General features: G+C 46.7%; 1 protein-coding gene across 1 annotated transcript in view; it reads left to right on the forward strand.

The window, feature by feature from the left end:
• CngB (Cyclic nucleotide-gated ion channel subunit B) overlaps window positions 1-13,771 on the forward strand; it is a 49,018-nt gene extending 35,247 nt beyond the window's left edge. Inside the window, exons 9-19 of the mRNA XM_077647398.1 lie at window positions 782-868; window positions 1,143-1,207; window positions 1,695-1,820; window positions 2,135-2,436; window positions 4,777-4,874; window positions 4,964-5,047; window positions 5,153-5,271; window positions 6,065-6,211; window positions 8,696-8,831; window positions 9,251-9,536; window positions 10,893-13,771. Of these exons, the coding sequence (XP_077503524.1) occupies window positions 782-868; window positions 1,143-1,207; window positions 1,695-1,820; window positions 2,135-2,436; window positions 4,777-4,874; window positions 4,964-5,047; window positions 5,153-5,271; window positions 6,065-6,211; window positions 8,696-8,831; window positions 9,251-9,536; window positions 10,893-11,287 (1,845 nt within the window). The 3' untranslated portion in view covers window positions 11,288-13,771. The remainder of the gene's footprint in view (window positions 1-781; window positions 869-1,142; window positions 1,208-1,694; window positions 1,821-2,134; window positions 2,437-4,776; window positions 4,875-4,963; window positions 5,048-5,152; window positions 5,272-6,064; window positions 6,212-8,695; window positions 8,832-9,250; window positions 9,537-10,892) is intronic.
• The last annotated feature ends 3,295 nt before the right edge of the window (window positions 13,772-17,066 follow it).

Raw genomic sequence — 17,066 nt, forward strand, 5'->3', positions numbered from 1 at the left:
GCGTTCTACAACAAATACCAACTACCCGTAAACCTCAATGGTCACACATCGAATCCGCGCCAGGATCCGTACAAGGATGAACTGCGACGATTTCTTAGAAGTAGCTTTTCTTTGTCGCAGCTACGCCCTGACTGATGTGAAAAAGAAATTGTGTGGAAGATTTTCTTTCTTTCACTTTTTCCATATATTGAAACAGGTGATGTGATGTTTGTTTCACTTGTCTCTTTGCGGAGAAATAATTTCAAACATATTACAGCGCGCTTTAGGCACAATGCCTCCGGGCAAGACTCCCTAGCATACAATGTAGTGTAACCCCACAAATAGGTAGCGGTGAATTCGCCTTAAAATATGTGACAGCTTTTATTTTTCTGCCACGCGCGGGCCAAAATTCGAAGTAAGCCATGAACGGCTGTCACTGTAAAAGTGACCGACCTCTTGCCCTTGGCAGACACACAGCGACTGCACAACAAACTGCATGGCCTGACCACTGCTATTGCAAGCCCTGGTCGACATAAAAAGTGTAAGATGTCCTCTTAGGTGACAATATTCACCGCTGTACCACAACGCCAGTGTATGCGTGTCAGCAAAAGCGCGAGTTAGTGGTGAGAGTTCATCGACGACGTGACCGCGCGCACGGCTCTCTCTGACGGTAAAGGGCGAGATAAAAAGGCGGGTCAAGAACTGACTTAGCTGCAATTACCCGCGCTAAGTCTGGTCGCCTTGCGTGTTGGTGCGCGTGAATCACGATCGAGGCCTCGTTACTCGTCGCAATGTGTCGCAGATGGACGTGGCCTCCCTGCTGCCTCTGGACCTCCTCTACTACGTCTACGGTGTGAACCCGCTGCTCAGGCTGCCGCGCATGCTCAAGGCGAGTGGCCGTGCTCTAAACACCTACCGTGAAAACGTCGGTTTTTGGCAGGCTTCTACAACCCGCACTAGATGCTTATCCAACACACATGACACTTCTTTCTTTTTGGGGGAAAAGAGGGGGGACAGCGCAAACGGACGAAAGACAGGAAAGGAACAGGAATACACAGATTCTTTCCTGTATGTCGTCCGTTTGAGCTGTTCCACTCATAATGAACTATTACCAACTAGTCTAAATGTTACACCTTATAAACTGCGTATTTATTTCTGTACAGATACAGACATTTTGGGAGTTCTTCGACCGCATCGATGCCCTTGCCAAGTCGCCTTACGTGATCAGGTAAGCGAGCTTAACGAAACAAACGGTATGCAACGTAGTCAGGCAGTGAAATGTTGAGTGGTCAAATCTCAGTCTGAAGGGCAGGATTACTGTTTTTGATTCAAGCTGTATGCTAGCGAAAAAGACTTTTTTTTTATTAGCATATGGCAAAAAAATAAGACTAAAAGGTAAACGCAAGGTTTGGAAGCTGTATTTGTTTTTGCATGTCTTTAGAGTTATTTATTGCAGTGTGAGGGAAGCTTTAGCACAGGGGGCTAAGATATCGAGAAAGAGCTAAGCAAGTTCATCGCATGCTAATCTCTTAGCATACCAACAACCATTAACGAAAAAATATCCGTACATACACCCCTCTAGAAGGCATATAGAAGTTTAACCAAGATGGTTATATGCCTTGCAAGACAGGGAAAATAACTTTACCAATATTTTGTTGGAGGCTTTAATTGCGGCAGTTTGTCCTGAGATAACAGGATCTTCGGTTTTCCCCCAGGGTGTTGCGAACGCTTCTTTACATGATGTACCTGATCCACCTCAACACTTGCGCCTACTACGCCATTTCCAAGTACGAAGGCATTGGCTCTAATCCTTTCGTCTTTCAAGGCGGCAACAAGACCGCGTAAGTAAACGTTAGAATACTTTTTTCTAGACCTTTCTTTTTTTGTGTGTTCCGGCGCCTATACACCAGCATTACATTGTCATCCGCTTGAAGCTTAACAAATCGTTCTTCTATTGAATAAGCTAAAATTGTAATGACAACCCCGCACAATGAAATGTCACGAGGAATGAAACGAACTGTCAGCAGCGCATGTAGTAAATCGGCGATACCGAAAGGGTAAATGCAAGGCAAAGCATAGGGAAGAGGCAGGTCGCTCAGGCCCATTCCTGCGTGATGCCACCCCGCTTGGCCTGCGAGAGCGCCGCCCATTGCAGGTACGTGCGCTGCTTCTACTTCGCCTTTAAGACGGCCACGTCGATTGGGAAGAACGCCAAGCCGAGCAACGAGCTCGAGTACGCGTACATGACGCTCTCGTGGCTGCTGGGCGTGTTCCTGTTCGCCTTCCTGATCGGCCAGGTGCGCGACATCGTGGCCACGGCCACGCAAGGCCGCACCCAGTGCCGCCAGGCGGTGGACGCCTGCGTGCGCCACCTTCGCCGCCTCGGCCTGCCCGACGACCTGCAGCGCCGCGTCCGCCTCTGGCTCAACCACACCTGGGCGCAGAAAAAGACCCTCGGTGAGCGCAACCGCTCTCGATTCTCAGAGGGGCGCCCGAAAGTGTTGGCACCACTGGTCGATTAAGAAGCTTACACCCCTATGACGGGCCCTCAATAATAACAATAATAATAATAATACTCACTCAGAAGGCTGGCGTTAACTTAGCCCCACTTGCGGCTGTCTAGCGCCTCTCTGTAGTGCCTCTGTTTGTTCGAAATTTATTTGCATTTGAAGAAGCGCTCGTCGGAGGTAAAGGCTTTGCACTTGCGCCAGTCTCTGCATCGCACTCACCGCGGCGCCTCAGTGGCTTTGGCGTTAAGCTGTTGAGCATAAGGGCGCAGGGTCGAATTCGGCCGCAGTCGCACCTGGGGTTCTTTATTTAACCTGCACCGACGTCACACAGCACACAGATTTTCTCGCATTTAGCCTGCAACGAAATACGCCCCATCTGCTCAACGCCGAAGCATGCAGGTGTGGAGCTCTCATTTTGACATTTAAACCACTTTTTTCATTGTTTCGTTCTTTCTACGGCTGAGAACGAAATTAGGTGCACAGGTAAAAAGGAATTATTGTATGTGAAGAAGATTGACCCCGTAACAGGACACCAGCCACTCGACAGCTTTTTCTACCGAATGGATCAACTTGGGGAATAAGGCTGCGGGCTTGCACCCAAAATTCAGTGGAAAGGGATTTACGAATATGCTGCTACTGACAAATGCAGCCAGTGGTAGGTCGCAGCCTAGTAGTAACCAATTTCTTTCAAACGTAAGAAGTCCGTCGGAAAGCAACTTGTGGCGTGGGAGAACGTGCGTGCATTGTTGCGTCAAGTCAAAAGGCGTGCGACCGAGCCATGAAAGTCCAGAAAATTTCATATCCTTTTTCCCTCGCAGTCTAGAAGCGGATGAACGCTATCCGCTTGATGTTGCTTTTGGCGCAGGGTTTTCTTCGACGCAGTCATAGCACCTCTTAACAGACACACACACAAAAAAAAAAACTTGGGGCCTTCTTGACCACATTCTTAAAGAAGAAAATGCGATAGCATTTAGTCTAATGTTCTCTAATGACCAGTGAGTGTATAATGTTCTTGCGATTTTCCCACCAAATACTCCTGTTGGAACAGGTTCCATTAACCTTTATGTGGTATGCATGGGTCATCAACTTGTAGAATGTTAGGGTACGGTACCTTTTACTGGATTATCGTAAGGGATTATACTAATGCGACCAACAAATGCACCTTGATCCATTTTCTCGAGTGGGTCTACTTCCAAAATTTTGAAGATCCTTAGAATTTTTTTGGCGATGGGGCAACTTTCAAATTTTGGGGGTCCGGACATTTTTTCAACTTTGTAGGTGCCTATGATTGGTCTACTGGTGGTCACGCGGTGCTGATGACGTGACGACCCTATCAATCGCATTCATAGATGGTGGGGAGTCCTCATACCGCGCGCTGGCACAGTGGCTCAGCGGTTAAGCGATGCGCCACTGCCCCGGCTGGTGGCTGTTTCAAACACAGCCACCGGTGGGGCTTGTGACCCGGGGTTGCTCTTCCCCAGCTTCCGCAATGCTGAAGCGCAGCGCTAAGGTGGGCTGGTGGCAACTGCATTGAATGTCGCAATGGCGGGCAGCTTGCTCAGAATCCGGTGTGCGAGTTGCCACCTTCCATTGCGAACAGATTGTGATGACGTCACGAGGTCACGTGCCCTTTCTCTACCAATCAGGGAATTTCGCGGGGAATTTCAAATTTCGAAGTGCTCCCTGATTGGTCAGTTGCGTTCACGTGACCCTGCTGACGTCATCAGAAAATGAAGCAATTGGGGGATTTCGTTACGAAGCAGGAAACTGCATGACGACAGCCTAAATGCTATCGCATTAATATTCAAGGCGTAGCAAACGGATGAAATCGCACGCATGTCACGGCGTGGGAAACAAGGACCAGAGCCTAGCGACTTTCTTTCTTCGGATAAGGATGCATATAGGAGTAGTTTATATAAGCAGTACATGCAAGCTCGTCTGTGTAATCGAAGATAAAACGGCCACTTTCCCGTGGTGCCTTTCTCTAGCGAAAGGAGCGCGCCACGCTGTTTTGCGTAACCAGTTGCGTAACACTGCCAGCTGTGTCAACGGCCATTTGCAATTCAGTAGCTATCTCATTGACTATTCTAACGCTTTAAACGGAGGTAAATTTACAGCTATAGTTTCTTTTTCCTTCATTGCGGGGGCGTTAGTTCAATGTGCACAGCTTGGTTCGTAAATTTCGTGCCAGATCAGACTAGACTCAATCTACAGTCGACTTATATTCACAACTATCCATCTTCTACCCAGCACAACTATCCACTTGTCCAACTTCTTTCGATTGCAGACGAAAACTCCATACTGGCCACGCTCCCTAGAAAAATGAAGACCGACATCGCCATCAGCGTTCATTACAACACACTGGCCAAGGTTCAATTTTTCCAGGTGCGTTCAGCGCGGCAAGACTGAGACATTAGTCTTCGCTTTCCTAAGATAGGCACATTTCTTTCCTCACTTTTTTTTTCTGTGTGCAGGACTGCGAAAGGTCAATGCTGCGAGATTTAGTATTAAAGCTACAGTCGGTTTTATTCCTTCCTGGAGACTACATCTGTCGTAAGGTGTGCATGTTTCTTCTTTTGTGTGCCGTAACATCAAATTTCATTTCATCTCTTCGTGCACTCTGTCCAAGCTGCGCATCATTTAATGTTTCTCGTCTTTCGCAGGGGGAAATCGGTGTGGAAATGTACATCGTCAACAAAGGCGTCATAAACGTGATCGGCGGCGAGAACAATAATGTCGTGCTCGCCACCCTCACCGAAGGCAGCGTGTTCGGGGAAGTCAGGTGCGATCAGGCGACATTCTCGGGGCTTCTCGCAGAGTGGGATTGCACCCTCTTGGTGGAAAACCGCTGCCACTTGCGACAGTGCCTCCGCGTGTTTGTTGCCCTTCTGTATAAAGCGTAAAAGTCAACCTCTTTAATCACATCCCAGCATCGCGTGGTATATGTCAATATCAGCAGCCGATATTTTATTTCTCGAGCTTTCAGTATCACTGCACAAACACCGTGGTCCAATTTAGCGTCATCCACTGTCCTCGATACACCAGCCGAGGCCGTTTGCACAGAATGGCCTCCAAGAAGAATATTTTGCGCACGCAACGCCCAGAGTAACTTATTAAGAAAGACACTCCACTGCTGCACGCATACTTCTGCACGTCATGCTCAAAAAGAATACTGCTAGCCTATGACAGCAATAAAAGAAAGCGTGTCTTACTAAGGTAGAACTCCTAATAACTGGCTCTGCCTGTACCTCAGTAAATGCACAGCGGGAAAGACGAACACTCAGCCAAGTCTCAGCTGTGCGTTCCGTAATGTCACATCACACCAACTAATTTCACTGACTGTTCGCCTTTTATGTTTATACCTGGATAGTGCAACGCACGTCTATTCGTTCGGTACTCAGCGGTGACGGCCCTGGACGTATATCATTTGACGGTACACCACAGCTTCGTTGTATATTGACGGTGTTATGTGTCATGCATTAACAGAGCGGCGGTAACGGTATGAAGTGTGCAAACCGGTGGTACTTGAGTGGTGTCCTCTTGGCGCACGCGATGCCCTTCATTCCCGCCTGCAGCCTCCTCGGACTGCCTGGCTTCAATCGGCGCACTGCGGACGTGCTCTCGGTCGGCTTCTCGAACCTCTTCGTGCTCAGCAAAGACGACCTGAACGACGTGCTGCACGACTACCCCGACGTCGAGGCCATGCTGCGCCGAAAAGCCAAGTGAGCTCGTTCGCGCCCTATTCATTCTCGCTGTCTCGTATCGTATAAAAATATTTGATTGATGCGTGAGCTACCCACTGCGCCCCGAATTTGAGAAAGCACTTAAGTGCATTTGCATCTCCGCTGCATGAACAACCTAAACAGGGAGTAGTCGCCGTCCTCTGCTTCGGAACGTATGGTAGCCTGTTGACGCAAGCACTTGCCCCTCGCAGCCATTCCTTACACTCGCCCAGATTTCCACCCTTTTGTTACGCTTTAAAATTTAGTTAATCACACAAGTTTTCCCAGTTCACTGTACGAAACAAGAGAGTAATCCCAATATAGGCGACTGTCAAAAGCGCTGCTTCGGTTTTGTACTGGTTACATGCATTACTGCACTTTTTTTAAACTTCAGTTCAAAATTTATTTGTGAAATACAATGAAGGCTGAAATTCAAGACGTCAATGTTGTTCTCTTTAACCCTTTCATGCGCCGCTTAGCAAACATTTTATTACACCTAAATAGTATACTTAGGCATCAAGGACGGCAATTCTTTACGCTTATAACGCGAAACTCCAACGGGGTAATTTTACAAGCATGTAAAAAATTTCGTCAATAGTTGAAAATTGTAACACTGAAATAGCAGGATTTGACAAACACTCGTTAGATCGTAGAATCACGTTCCGTTTCGAAGAAGCATATGAGGCTAGAAATTATGGTGACAAAATCTATTGGCATGAAAATGGAGGACGTGTTAACATGCTCACTGTTTTATAAAATATTATCTGCTGCGTTCACTAGATGACATAAAAAAACCACAAGTTTGCATCACGAAGGATGCTAAATTCACCTCAAACAAAGAAATAAGCGCTAAGTGTAGCAGGCTAAGAAAAAGTTCGCTTCTCAGTTCGAGTTCGCTTTGTACACAATTCTGTACATAGAGCCTCATATAGTTAAATTCTCTACTAGGCATAGCTTACAGAATTATGCATCTATAGTCGTCCACATGACTGCCTAGAGCACTCTAACAGTGCACCAGGTGTACACTATTGCCATTTACGAGTGGTCTCTGACCTTACAGTACATGCACATTCCCTTGGATTGTGTTAACTCCTCTTGTCTTGAAAAGCTGTATCGGGTCCTCCATACTGTGGCGATTGTCATGAATGCACAATACAGCCCGCTGTTCAACCGTTGTGGACAAGTATGTGGACAACTGTAGTCTCATTACGGAGCTGTGGACTTCTGGAATATTTTTTTTTTGAAATTCTGCTACTTTTACATATATTCATTTAAAATTCAGGGTCTTAAACAAAAGGCTGCTTGCAATAGGCATTGGATATGACATTCCTCATTTAAATGTATCGAGTTTAATTCAAATAGATTCACTGGGCTTTGAGGGAAAAAAAAATCTTCGCTTCTGTATATTTAGGTGAAACAGCCCGAGGCAAGCCTTCCTTCAAAGTACATTCTGTTTGGTGTGTTGTGTTTTGTGGCGCATAAGCAGCTGAGGCTATCACGCGCCAAACACAGGGTTGGAAAGATCTCACTGTTGTGCTGACGGACTTCTAGTTTAAATATGTTGCAGTCTGTTTATGACATTTCCTTCTTTTAAGAGGCTAACAACTCGCGATAAGTCTACTATTGCATTCTCTCCTCACAGTAGATTGGGGTGGAAAGGAACGTGTTTGTCGTAAAATACTGTAAGTTGCTTTTTTTCTTAGTTTTATTACGTTTTCTGCATGAAAATAAAACCTGGTTTACTGCGACCACTTCACCATATAATTCACAAAGAGGATTTCCTTGTTTCATGAGCATGAAGTCACGTGTAAGGTGCGTGTGCTCAATGCAAAGACGGCTTAAGATGACTTCAACAAGGCATTCTTGGTGTTGACAAGACTTCCATTCGTTGAGGTTCGGCTTTACCGGATGCAGTTTGTTGTTGATTTCAATATCCCAAGTGGACTCCCATTTTTTTTATTAGTTTACTCTCTACCAGCTTCAAGCAATCTTTGTGCGGTATATTTGCTTTCTCTAGTTTACCTCCGTGAGCTCGTGCAGCACACGCGTCAGCTCTTTAGTTACTGGCTATGTCGACGTGGCTCTGGGCCCAGCATAATTTTATTGCTTGTTCGTATATGTTTTGGCTGTTGCTATATTGTGGGTGATATCTCCTATTAACAGCTGCACTGAGTTTCTGGTGTAGATTATGCTGTTATTGGTGTGCTATTGTAATATTTTTTTCTGATTTCGACAGACATCAAAAATTTATGAGCTTTGCGGTAATCGTACTGTTTTCTCCCAGTATTCTTGCACAACTGCGCTTACAACATAAAGGCCTTTTTTAAAAAGCATTCCAGTTGAAGTTTATGTTTTACTGTCATTCACACTGGCTCGTCAACCTGAACAAAATCCACGTTTTCGATGCGCCTGGACAAGTTACGCCTGGAAGAATAGATCGTAAGGACGGCGCACGGTAAGTGCGATGTTTTAATGTGCCTGCAGAAGCCAGATGATGAAGAACCAGGCGTCCAACGAGAAGACGCTGGAGAGCAAAGCCCGACGTATCCACGCCGAGCCAATCATAAAGACACCTCCGGCAAGACCGAAAACTCCCAAACTGGTGCAGACCGTGTTGCAGGTGGGTGTTGAGACAAAATACTTTTTAAACAGCAGCGCAAATTTCTTTATTATTACATCTCATCAAGTCTTACCTAAACAACTCATTAACAACAGCGCAATAAATTAGGTGATCGCAGCCCTCAAATGCAGTGCTCAAAAAAGTTGAACTTCAGGCCTTATTTTAAAGACTAAAACTATTTCCTGAGGGCCATTTACAGCATCGGGTCCGTAGTTCTTCGAACTTAGCAAATGAGTCTGCGTCACAAAGTATGCCTTAGCCCCACTATCTCCGCTCAACGATCGCTGGCATCCCAGAAATCTAGGCCCCTTAGTTGGACTGACTGCTCCTGTAGAGCGTGCTCTGCCACAGCGCTTTTCGTAGAGGGGAGAAGCTACCTTGCAGCGATTTTCACGCAAAGTTGACTCGCTGCCGCGCAGGTGCTTCGACCGGAGTCGAAAACTGGCTCTGCCCTGGCGAGGCGCATGTTCGGCGGCCTAACCAGCCAGCGGCCGACTAGCGGCAGCGAGTCGGACAGCAGCAGCGACTCGAGCGAAGCCATGGGGCGGCCCACGACACTCAGCTTCCGTGACGAAGACGGTGTGGAGATGCGGGTGGACACCTACCACGACGTGACCCAGAATGCGTTAACCCTCAGGGCCACCTCGGCCTCGGGACTGCGCGTCCCGCGTTCAGTGCCGCCGCGCTGCAAGAGCTCGCCCGCAGGTGAGTATCGGCTGCCTGTGCCCACCGGCACGTGCAACGGGCAAGCTGGAGGGCACAAAAAAGACGTCTTCATTTCAGAACATTTATGCCGCGCACGCAATCTATTGTGAGGCGTAGCGAACTTGCTCTATTGTGCAGAACACTATGTCTTGCCCTCTTATGTTTAACGCCAGAGGTCCAGTAACCCGAACCACGTCAGCAAAAGTACCAGTACGCACGCCACACGCTGTCGTGGCACCTACGATATCGAGGCACTGGAGTCGCGCAGCTGACCAGCCTTCTGCCCAAGGCGTTATTTATTTGAGGCGTCTTGTTGCACAAAGACAATTTCTCGATAAAAAAAAAAGGGGGGGGGGGGAGTAGGTGGTCGCCCTTCAGCTGCGGAACGAAAAACCAACGGCGAAATCCAACATTTGGGGCAAAATGCGACAATGCACGAGGCAAAATGATGCGCCCTTCAAAAATCACGAAATTACGCAGTCTTGCAGTTAACGCACATTGAGTCGGCTCCATTGGCACCAAGTCAATCGTTTTGAGCCTATCGGTACTGCGAACACTGGATCCAGACAGAACCCGGCACTGTTTTGTTTCATGACCCGCTACACAGCACGCAGTTCTACAGCCAGGATTTGTGTGTAGCATGGCTAACGATTCTTTACAACTTCCTCCCCTTCTTTTTTTCGATTTGGTTTGATTCGCAGCACCGCGAACCGAACAGTGATTGTTCCGCAGTAGCTAGGTGTGCTGTGCACGTAACCATTCTTATTCGCCGGAAGAGTGCGGCGCATAGGTTGTAAAGAAATTTTGTGCATTTTCATCCCCTCATATTCCCTTAATTCATTTCCTGTTCTGTGGCGGGCGTCTTTAGGGAGACGAAAACACTTGGCGACACGGGCGCTGCTTGATGTGCTTTTCAGTGTTTTCTTCATGTGTTAGTCGCGCCGATATACAGAGCGACTTTCCTATACTTTTACACAGGATATTCAAGGGAATAATATGCGTGTTCGTTGTAGCCAATAATCTGGTTTATGGCTTATATGGGTTTAACGTCCCAAAGCGACTCAGGCTATGAGGGACGCCGCAGTGAAGGGCTCCGGAAATTTAGACCACCTTGGGTTCTTTAACGTGCACTGCCATTGCACAGTACACGGGCCTCTGGCATTTCGCCTTCATCGAAATGCGACCGCCGCGGCCGGGATCGAGCCCGCGTCTTTCGGGTCAGCAGCCGAGCACCTTAACCACTGAGCCGCCGCGGCGGCCCGCCAATAATTTGAAATACGACTATAATCATGCCGTCAGTTTAGGAGCAGTAGAGAGAGAAACTGAGGCCGAGTTCGTTCCCTGTGGCTGCCGCAGTGATGCGGCACGTGGAGGAGCGGCGATCCGAGCGGGCGACTCCACCAGCACGGCGGCCGCGGCCCTCACCACTGCGACTACTCGGCCGCTGCCTGGGCGCCGACAGCCCAGAGTCCGCCGGACGCCGCCACTGGCGACCCCTGACGGCACGCAGCCGCGTAACGCCTCTCACACCGCCGGCACCGCACGACCTGGCTGCCGAAGGGCCCCCCGCCGACGAGGCGTCTGCAACGTTGCGGCACAGCGGCGGCTCGGCACCTTCCTCCAGGGCAAGCCTCCGGTCCGCGTCGCTCTCGGGAAACGAACTCTCCGACAGGGACGAGTTCCGCCTCGTGTCGCCCGGCTTCCCGTCGAGCTCATCCCCAAGCTGGAACTTTGAGGAGCCGCCCTGCTAAAGAGGCCCGCCACGCATGCAACCCGCGCTTCCACAAATAGCTGTGTCGCGAACGTCGTCGATTTTGACGGCCTTCTTGAAGCATAGGGCGGATGGGCGCTGATATGAAACCATGAAAATTCAGAGTAGAGAAAGCCTCACAGGAAGCCATTGTCTTGAGAAGAGTAGACGCGAAACTGTCCACCGAACATACAAGAATTATTTGCTTTCACTTGTACAGTGGTATGTGAGCCACATACCAAACAGCTCGGAATTTCAAAGCGGAGTGAGCAATGAGTGCCCTCTCACAGTGTTTTTTTTTTACAATGAGCACTAAGCTATCGCGAAGCGAGCTGAGGAGCAGAAAAATTCAATTTTATGCTTGTCTCTACTATGCGTACATTCAAGCTAGACACCAAATACATCCTAATGGTGGAGCATGTTGATCAATGTACCTGAGAGTCGAAGTAGACACCTGCGGCGGGACGTTTTTCTGCCTAACAAATGAGCGACGCAGGTGAAAACCATAGTGTGTACATTATTAGCCTTGTAAAATATTCCAACCGAAGCACAATATGGGGCCATCATACCCGTGCAGCGGTGTCTTCACTAGCACGCTAAACGCACATGTTCAGCAAGTTTGTACTCTGTACAGTTCATCCATAGAGGCTCTACGGCAGCTTTAGCTGCTTTACAATGCAAAAGCCAAATGCCATTTTTAAGGCAGCTAATAAAGAAACCTTCCTTTCTAGACATAGAGTACTTGCAGTGCAAGACTAATGCGTCATCCCCTAAATGCAGGTGAAACAATAAACTAAACAGAATTTACAAACCACACCAACAATCCCTTTACTATATTCGTTCAATACAGTAATCTGAAAACAAGCGTGCGATTATGAACTACCAATGCCTCATTTAAAGAACACTTTTCTGTATATAATATGCAGTAAAAACAGCACTTATCACGCACTCCTACAAGAATGATCACATGCACCCTGACATGAAGTTTCCATTACCCTTCCGTGCATGAAGGCAATATAAGCAGCTGCACAGTGCAGCAGTTTTTGTTCGTGTAGCTCAAACCTTGTGCCAAAATGCACCGCACACCTAGTAACACTGTAAAAGTTGCAAAGAATTTGGTGCTTCAGCATAATACGATGAACAACTCTTGAATAATCAGTCGACACCCTTCAGGCTCCCAAGAAGCTCTTTCAGTGCACTTGTATCATACAGCTTACTAAGCTTGAGTGAACAATATATAGCAAGTCACCCTCAGCACAGCTAGTCTACAATAGCAGCCCATTTATTTGTACATGAATGAAACTAACTACCTTTTTGTCAGCAGTTCTCTAGCAAAGCTAGAGTCAGTACTAATGTACTTAATTACAACACTTCAGTGATGAAGAGACTACCGATGAACATCATTGCGCAGTGCGCTTTCACAGGCCCAGAAATAAATTTTCTGGCATACTTTTTTTTTCTCAGGCTCTCATCAACCTTGAAAAAATAAAAAAGATGCAAGTGGAGGGATAGCTAGATTTGTGCTTTATTAGTGTGTGCACATTTTTATGTATGGTTTCTCGATTGGGTGGTTGGTTACGCGTTTATTTTCTACTTCAATGCTCATATGCGCACCTTCGCCTACGTCAGTAGGCTATGCACTCAGAGTTGGAATTTTCACATCCATGGCGGTGAGAATGCTCCTGAATAATCTGGTGCAGTGACTTTACTTGCTGCAGCTGTAAGCAGTGCTTAAATGGGCACAGCAGCGAGTGGTGTCACTCTGGCTCGAGTGGCTTTTAAATCAGTCAAAATCCTTTAAGGCCATTATTTCCGCAGTCATTCATACTTTTTATCCATAATTATTCAGGCTACAGTATGGACTTTCTGCATGGATGCAACTTTAGATACAAACAAAATCCTACAAATGCTGAGCATGGTTTACCTATATGACTCCTGGTTGTGCTGTTAAATGCGAGGTTACATGTGGACTTCAATGTACTATTGTGGGCAAAAGTAAGAGATGCACCCGTCCAAGTTCCGACCTGTACCACTCTGCGTGGGGCACCTGACCAAACATTTCTGGTGTTGAGACCGGCGCAGTGGGCTGGTCTTGACACCAGAAGTGCTTGGTCAGGCGGTACCTCCAAGCAGAGTTGCACGGGTCAGAATTTGGACGAGGGGTCTCTTACTCTTGCCCACAACTGTACAACTGCCTTGGCTGCAACTTTAGTACATGTATTTATTTGCATCCATTTTTGTAACAAACAGCATTCATAAAATTGGCCAAAAATTTTTAAATTGCATCACATTATAGATTAGCGGCAGGCTTTTCAACAAACCCTCAGTATGAGCAAAAAGTAAAGGGTGGTTGCAGGGAGTAAAATGAAATTCTTGCATATCATTTTTCTGAAGACTGTGGGTTGATAAACTTCTTATGAAACTAAGGGTAGACAGCTGGGCTAGTTGGTGGTTTGCATTATTATGGAACATGGTACCAGCGCAAGAGACGAGGACGAAGGGAGAAGACAACACGAACGCCAATTTTTTTTGTTCGTGTTGTCTTCTCCCTTCGTCCTCATCTCTTGTGCTGGTACCATGTTCCATAATAATTATTATGAAAAGTGCAACTTATTCAGTCTGATATTCAAACAAACTGAACCAAAACATTCAGTCAAACCATATAAATTTTGCAGCTCTTCCAGCAGCAGTTCATGATAGTAGGATGCTGTTCATTCACAATATGCCCAACAATAGTTCCTGCTTCTGCATTGCACTGGCGAAGGTGAATGGTGCATAACTATGGCTGAACTGGCCCAGAAATGCTAGCCAAAACCCTCCTGGAGACAGTGTAGAACAATAAAAGGATGCCCAAGTAGCTTTTAGCAAATGCACTCTTCAAAATGTGACTTGAGCACCATGCCCTGCTTGCTTCATATTTTGTTAAGGTGGCTGATGCAAACATATGTTCATCTAGTGGTGCTTTACTTTCTGTAGTCCATAAAGACTTTTTATCTCTTTCTTGGTGCAACTGCACATTTCATTTAGAATGCATGCTGCAAGACAACTGCGCATAACCAGGCCATAGGTACGCAAATGCACTCTGGATGTAAACAAGCTGGGAAGGCTTGTATGCAGATGTGATTCGGCACTGCACAGCCAATGCTTACACCATGAAGCAAAAAGTTGAAGTAAAAGCAAGACCAGATAGAAGCATTATACTATAAACAAGTACTCATGAAAAGCATGATTTAACAGTTCCACGCTATGATCACTTGCACTGCTAGACACCCCGTAGCACACCAGCTCAGTGAGCACGAATTTGACTGCAATATTAAATCGCATGCAATCTGCATGCCTTCAGGCCTGGTAGGCTACTGCATTCCGTAATATTCATCTAGCAATGGTAGTCACCCCATGCATAAGCCTGTTCGCTAGGAAACTCATACAGTAAATTTTGCACCTTCACCCCAGTCCCACCCACACCTGCTGAACAAGGCAGGCAGCCGACCACGGAAAATGTGCAGAGCAAGACAGAGCTACCTCTATAGTGTTAGCAACCTTGCACTTCATTGACAACTGTGCACCTCCGTGCCCACCAACTTGTTCTCCTAGCACACTGATTACAGCCTTCTCCCAGGGTGCTCACAGACATATACCTTGCACTGATCGTCACCATGATACAAGTTCTTCAAATAAATTTTCTACCATTTGCAGATTGTATCTTTTCCTTGACTGCATATACATTTGTGTACACTGCCAGACCATCTGACTGAGAAATATGCATAATTGCAAGTAAGCCTGCTACTAACCACTTTTGTCACTAACCTGCACATACTCTCATCCCCCCCCCCTTTATATATGGAGTGGATGAGTGGACGGCATGCTCAAGCACACCATCAAAACAAATTCTGAAAAAATTACAGAGCACTCACAAAAGCTGCAGAAGAGGACAGCAGGTGACAGTCTCTTTCACAAAGGTTGTGCAGTTGTTTTCTGCTTATTTCAGTGACTGACATTATCTAATGCAGTTTGGGACTTCGCTTTTGCCTATTCATCCGGATGAGCTCATTGACAAGAGTAGCCAGGGGACACCATGTGTATGACCCACCTAAACCAGTTCCCACTACAAACAATGAACATTGTCCAAAATCATTTCCTAATTTTCACTGAAGCTCCGCACTTGTATTCACATCAAGCCAGAGCATGGCTTTGTTGTGCTTTATCATGTTTCCTTTATCCTCATGGAATGTGTTGGTTAACGGTGTTTACAATACTCATTAATGCCAAATCAACACTGGCGCTCCGAGGTGCATCATAGTGGAGGGCTCTGGATTAACTATGGTTACCAGGGGTTCTTTTAACGTGCACCGAAATTTTAGCACTCAGGTTTTTCTACATTTCGCCTCAATCGAAATGCAGCCGTGATGGCTAGGGTCAAGCCCTCGAACTCATGTTTAGCGGCTGAATTCTGAAGTCTCCAGCTTCTTTCCCCTTTGGTCTGTAGCAAGGTACTTGCACTTTGCCACAGTGGATCCTGGCCTGCAGTGGATCTTCCTTTAGCTACAGTTGGCTGACCTGTTTCGGATTTCACTATAATTGTAAGAATATTTTTTAATATTCTCCTGAGGTCTCAAAACTCCCCCACGAGCTGTGTCCATGCAAATAAGGTAACTTAGTCATTTTATCATAGTTTTGTCGTCTGCAACAACAACTGTATCAAAAGATGATAATTTGGCTGCCAACGCAAACTTCCACGAAAAGTGCTTAAATCCGTGACTTTTTGCAGAATTGTGGGAAACTAGGGGCCTTAGTGATGACCTAACACTGCAGTTCCATGGGCCATTTCTCAGTTTGGCATTTTTTTCAGGCTCGTTGCACTGCCGCGCATGCAACTTTCTCCTCAAGAAAGGGGGGAGCTATGGCGAGCTCACCAGGAATCGTCCACTTCATCCCGCCTTCGTTTAGGGGCATTTTGCTAGCTTCACCACTGTACGCTCCTTAACTTATGTGGCGTACACAAAGAATATACACCCGCAGTACTCACTTCACAATGAAATGCACGAATGGTAGTGCCGTGCCGCCATCTTTGCCTATCAAACGTGTGGCAGCTGCATGCACCACTGTCTTTTCCATGACACAAAACGCACGCGGCAAGCACATATGCACTGGCAGAATTTGACCTCATTCCTGTGCAGCATCTGTTCTCTACAAAGTGCACACTCCCTCTCCCCCTCCTTCTACTGCTCTCTGGACTAATTCCCCACCCCCCCACCCCTTTATTATGAGGTCCTCGCATCAATTGAAAGAGCCATCTTTATTACTATCTTGCACTACCTCTGCATTCAATCCACCTCACCCACTGCTACTTACTCCTTCATGCCCTCTCTAACACTTCTTTCCATGCATCCACTTAGCCTCACCCAAGTCCAAAACCTTTCTACTGAAGGACTATTGCCTTGCTACAAAGCCATGATATCACAGATACTCCCAACAATTCAAAAGGATCATGAGCCTTTGACAGAATCATTGTGCAGCATCATTTTACACCAAGTCCACATTCCCTCTCACCCTCACCACAGCTGCTCTTCATGCTTGTTCCTCCACACTCCAGCCTTTTTTTTTTTTGTTCTGCTACGAAGGGGCCTTTAAGAAACCAGTGCAAATTTTCATGTTTTCATTGAAACTCCTTCCTACTTTTGCATTTCACTAACCTCACCTGCCATTGCTCATTCCCAGCAAGGTCTCCAGCCATACCTAGTTTTTATCACTGTATTTGCTCATTCTTCCCACTAAGTCAT

Source organism: Amblyomma americanum, chromosome 1, assembly GCF_052857255.1.
Source record: "Amblyomma americanum isolate KBUSLIRL-KWMA chromosome 1, ASM5285725v1, whole genome shotgun sequence".
NCBI classification, from domain to species: Eukaryota; Metazoa; Arthropoda; class Arachnida; order Ixodida; family Ixodidae; genus Amblyomma; species Amblyomma americanum.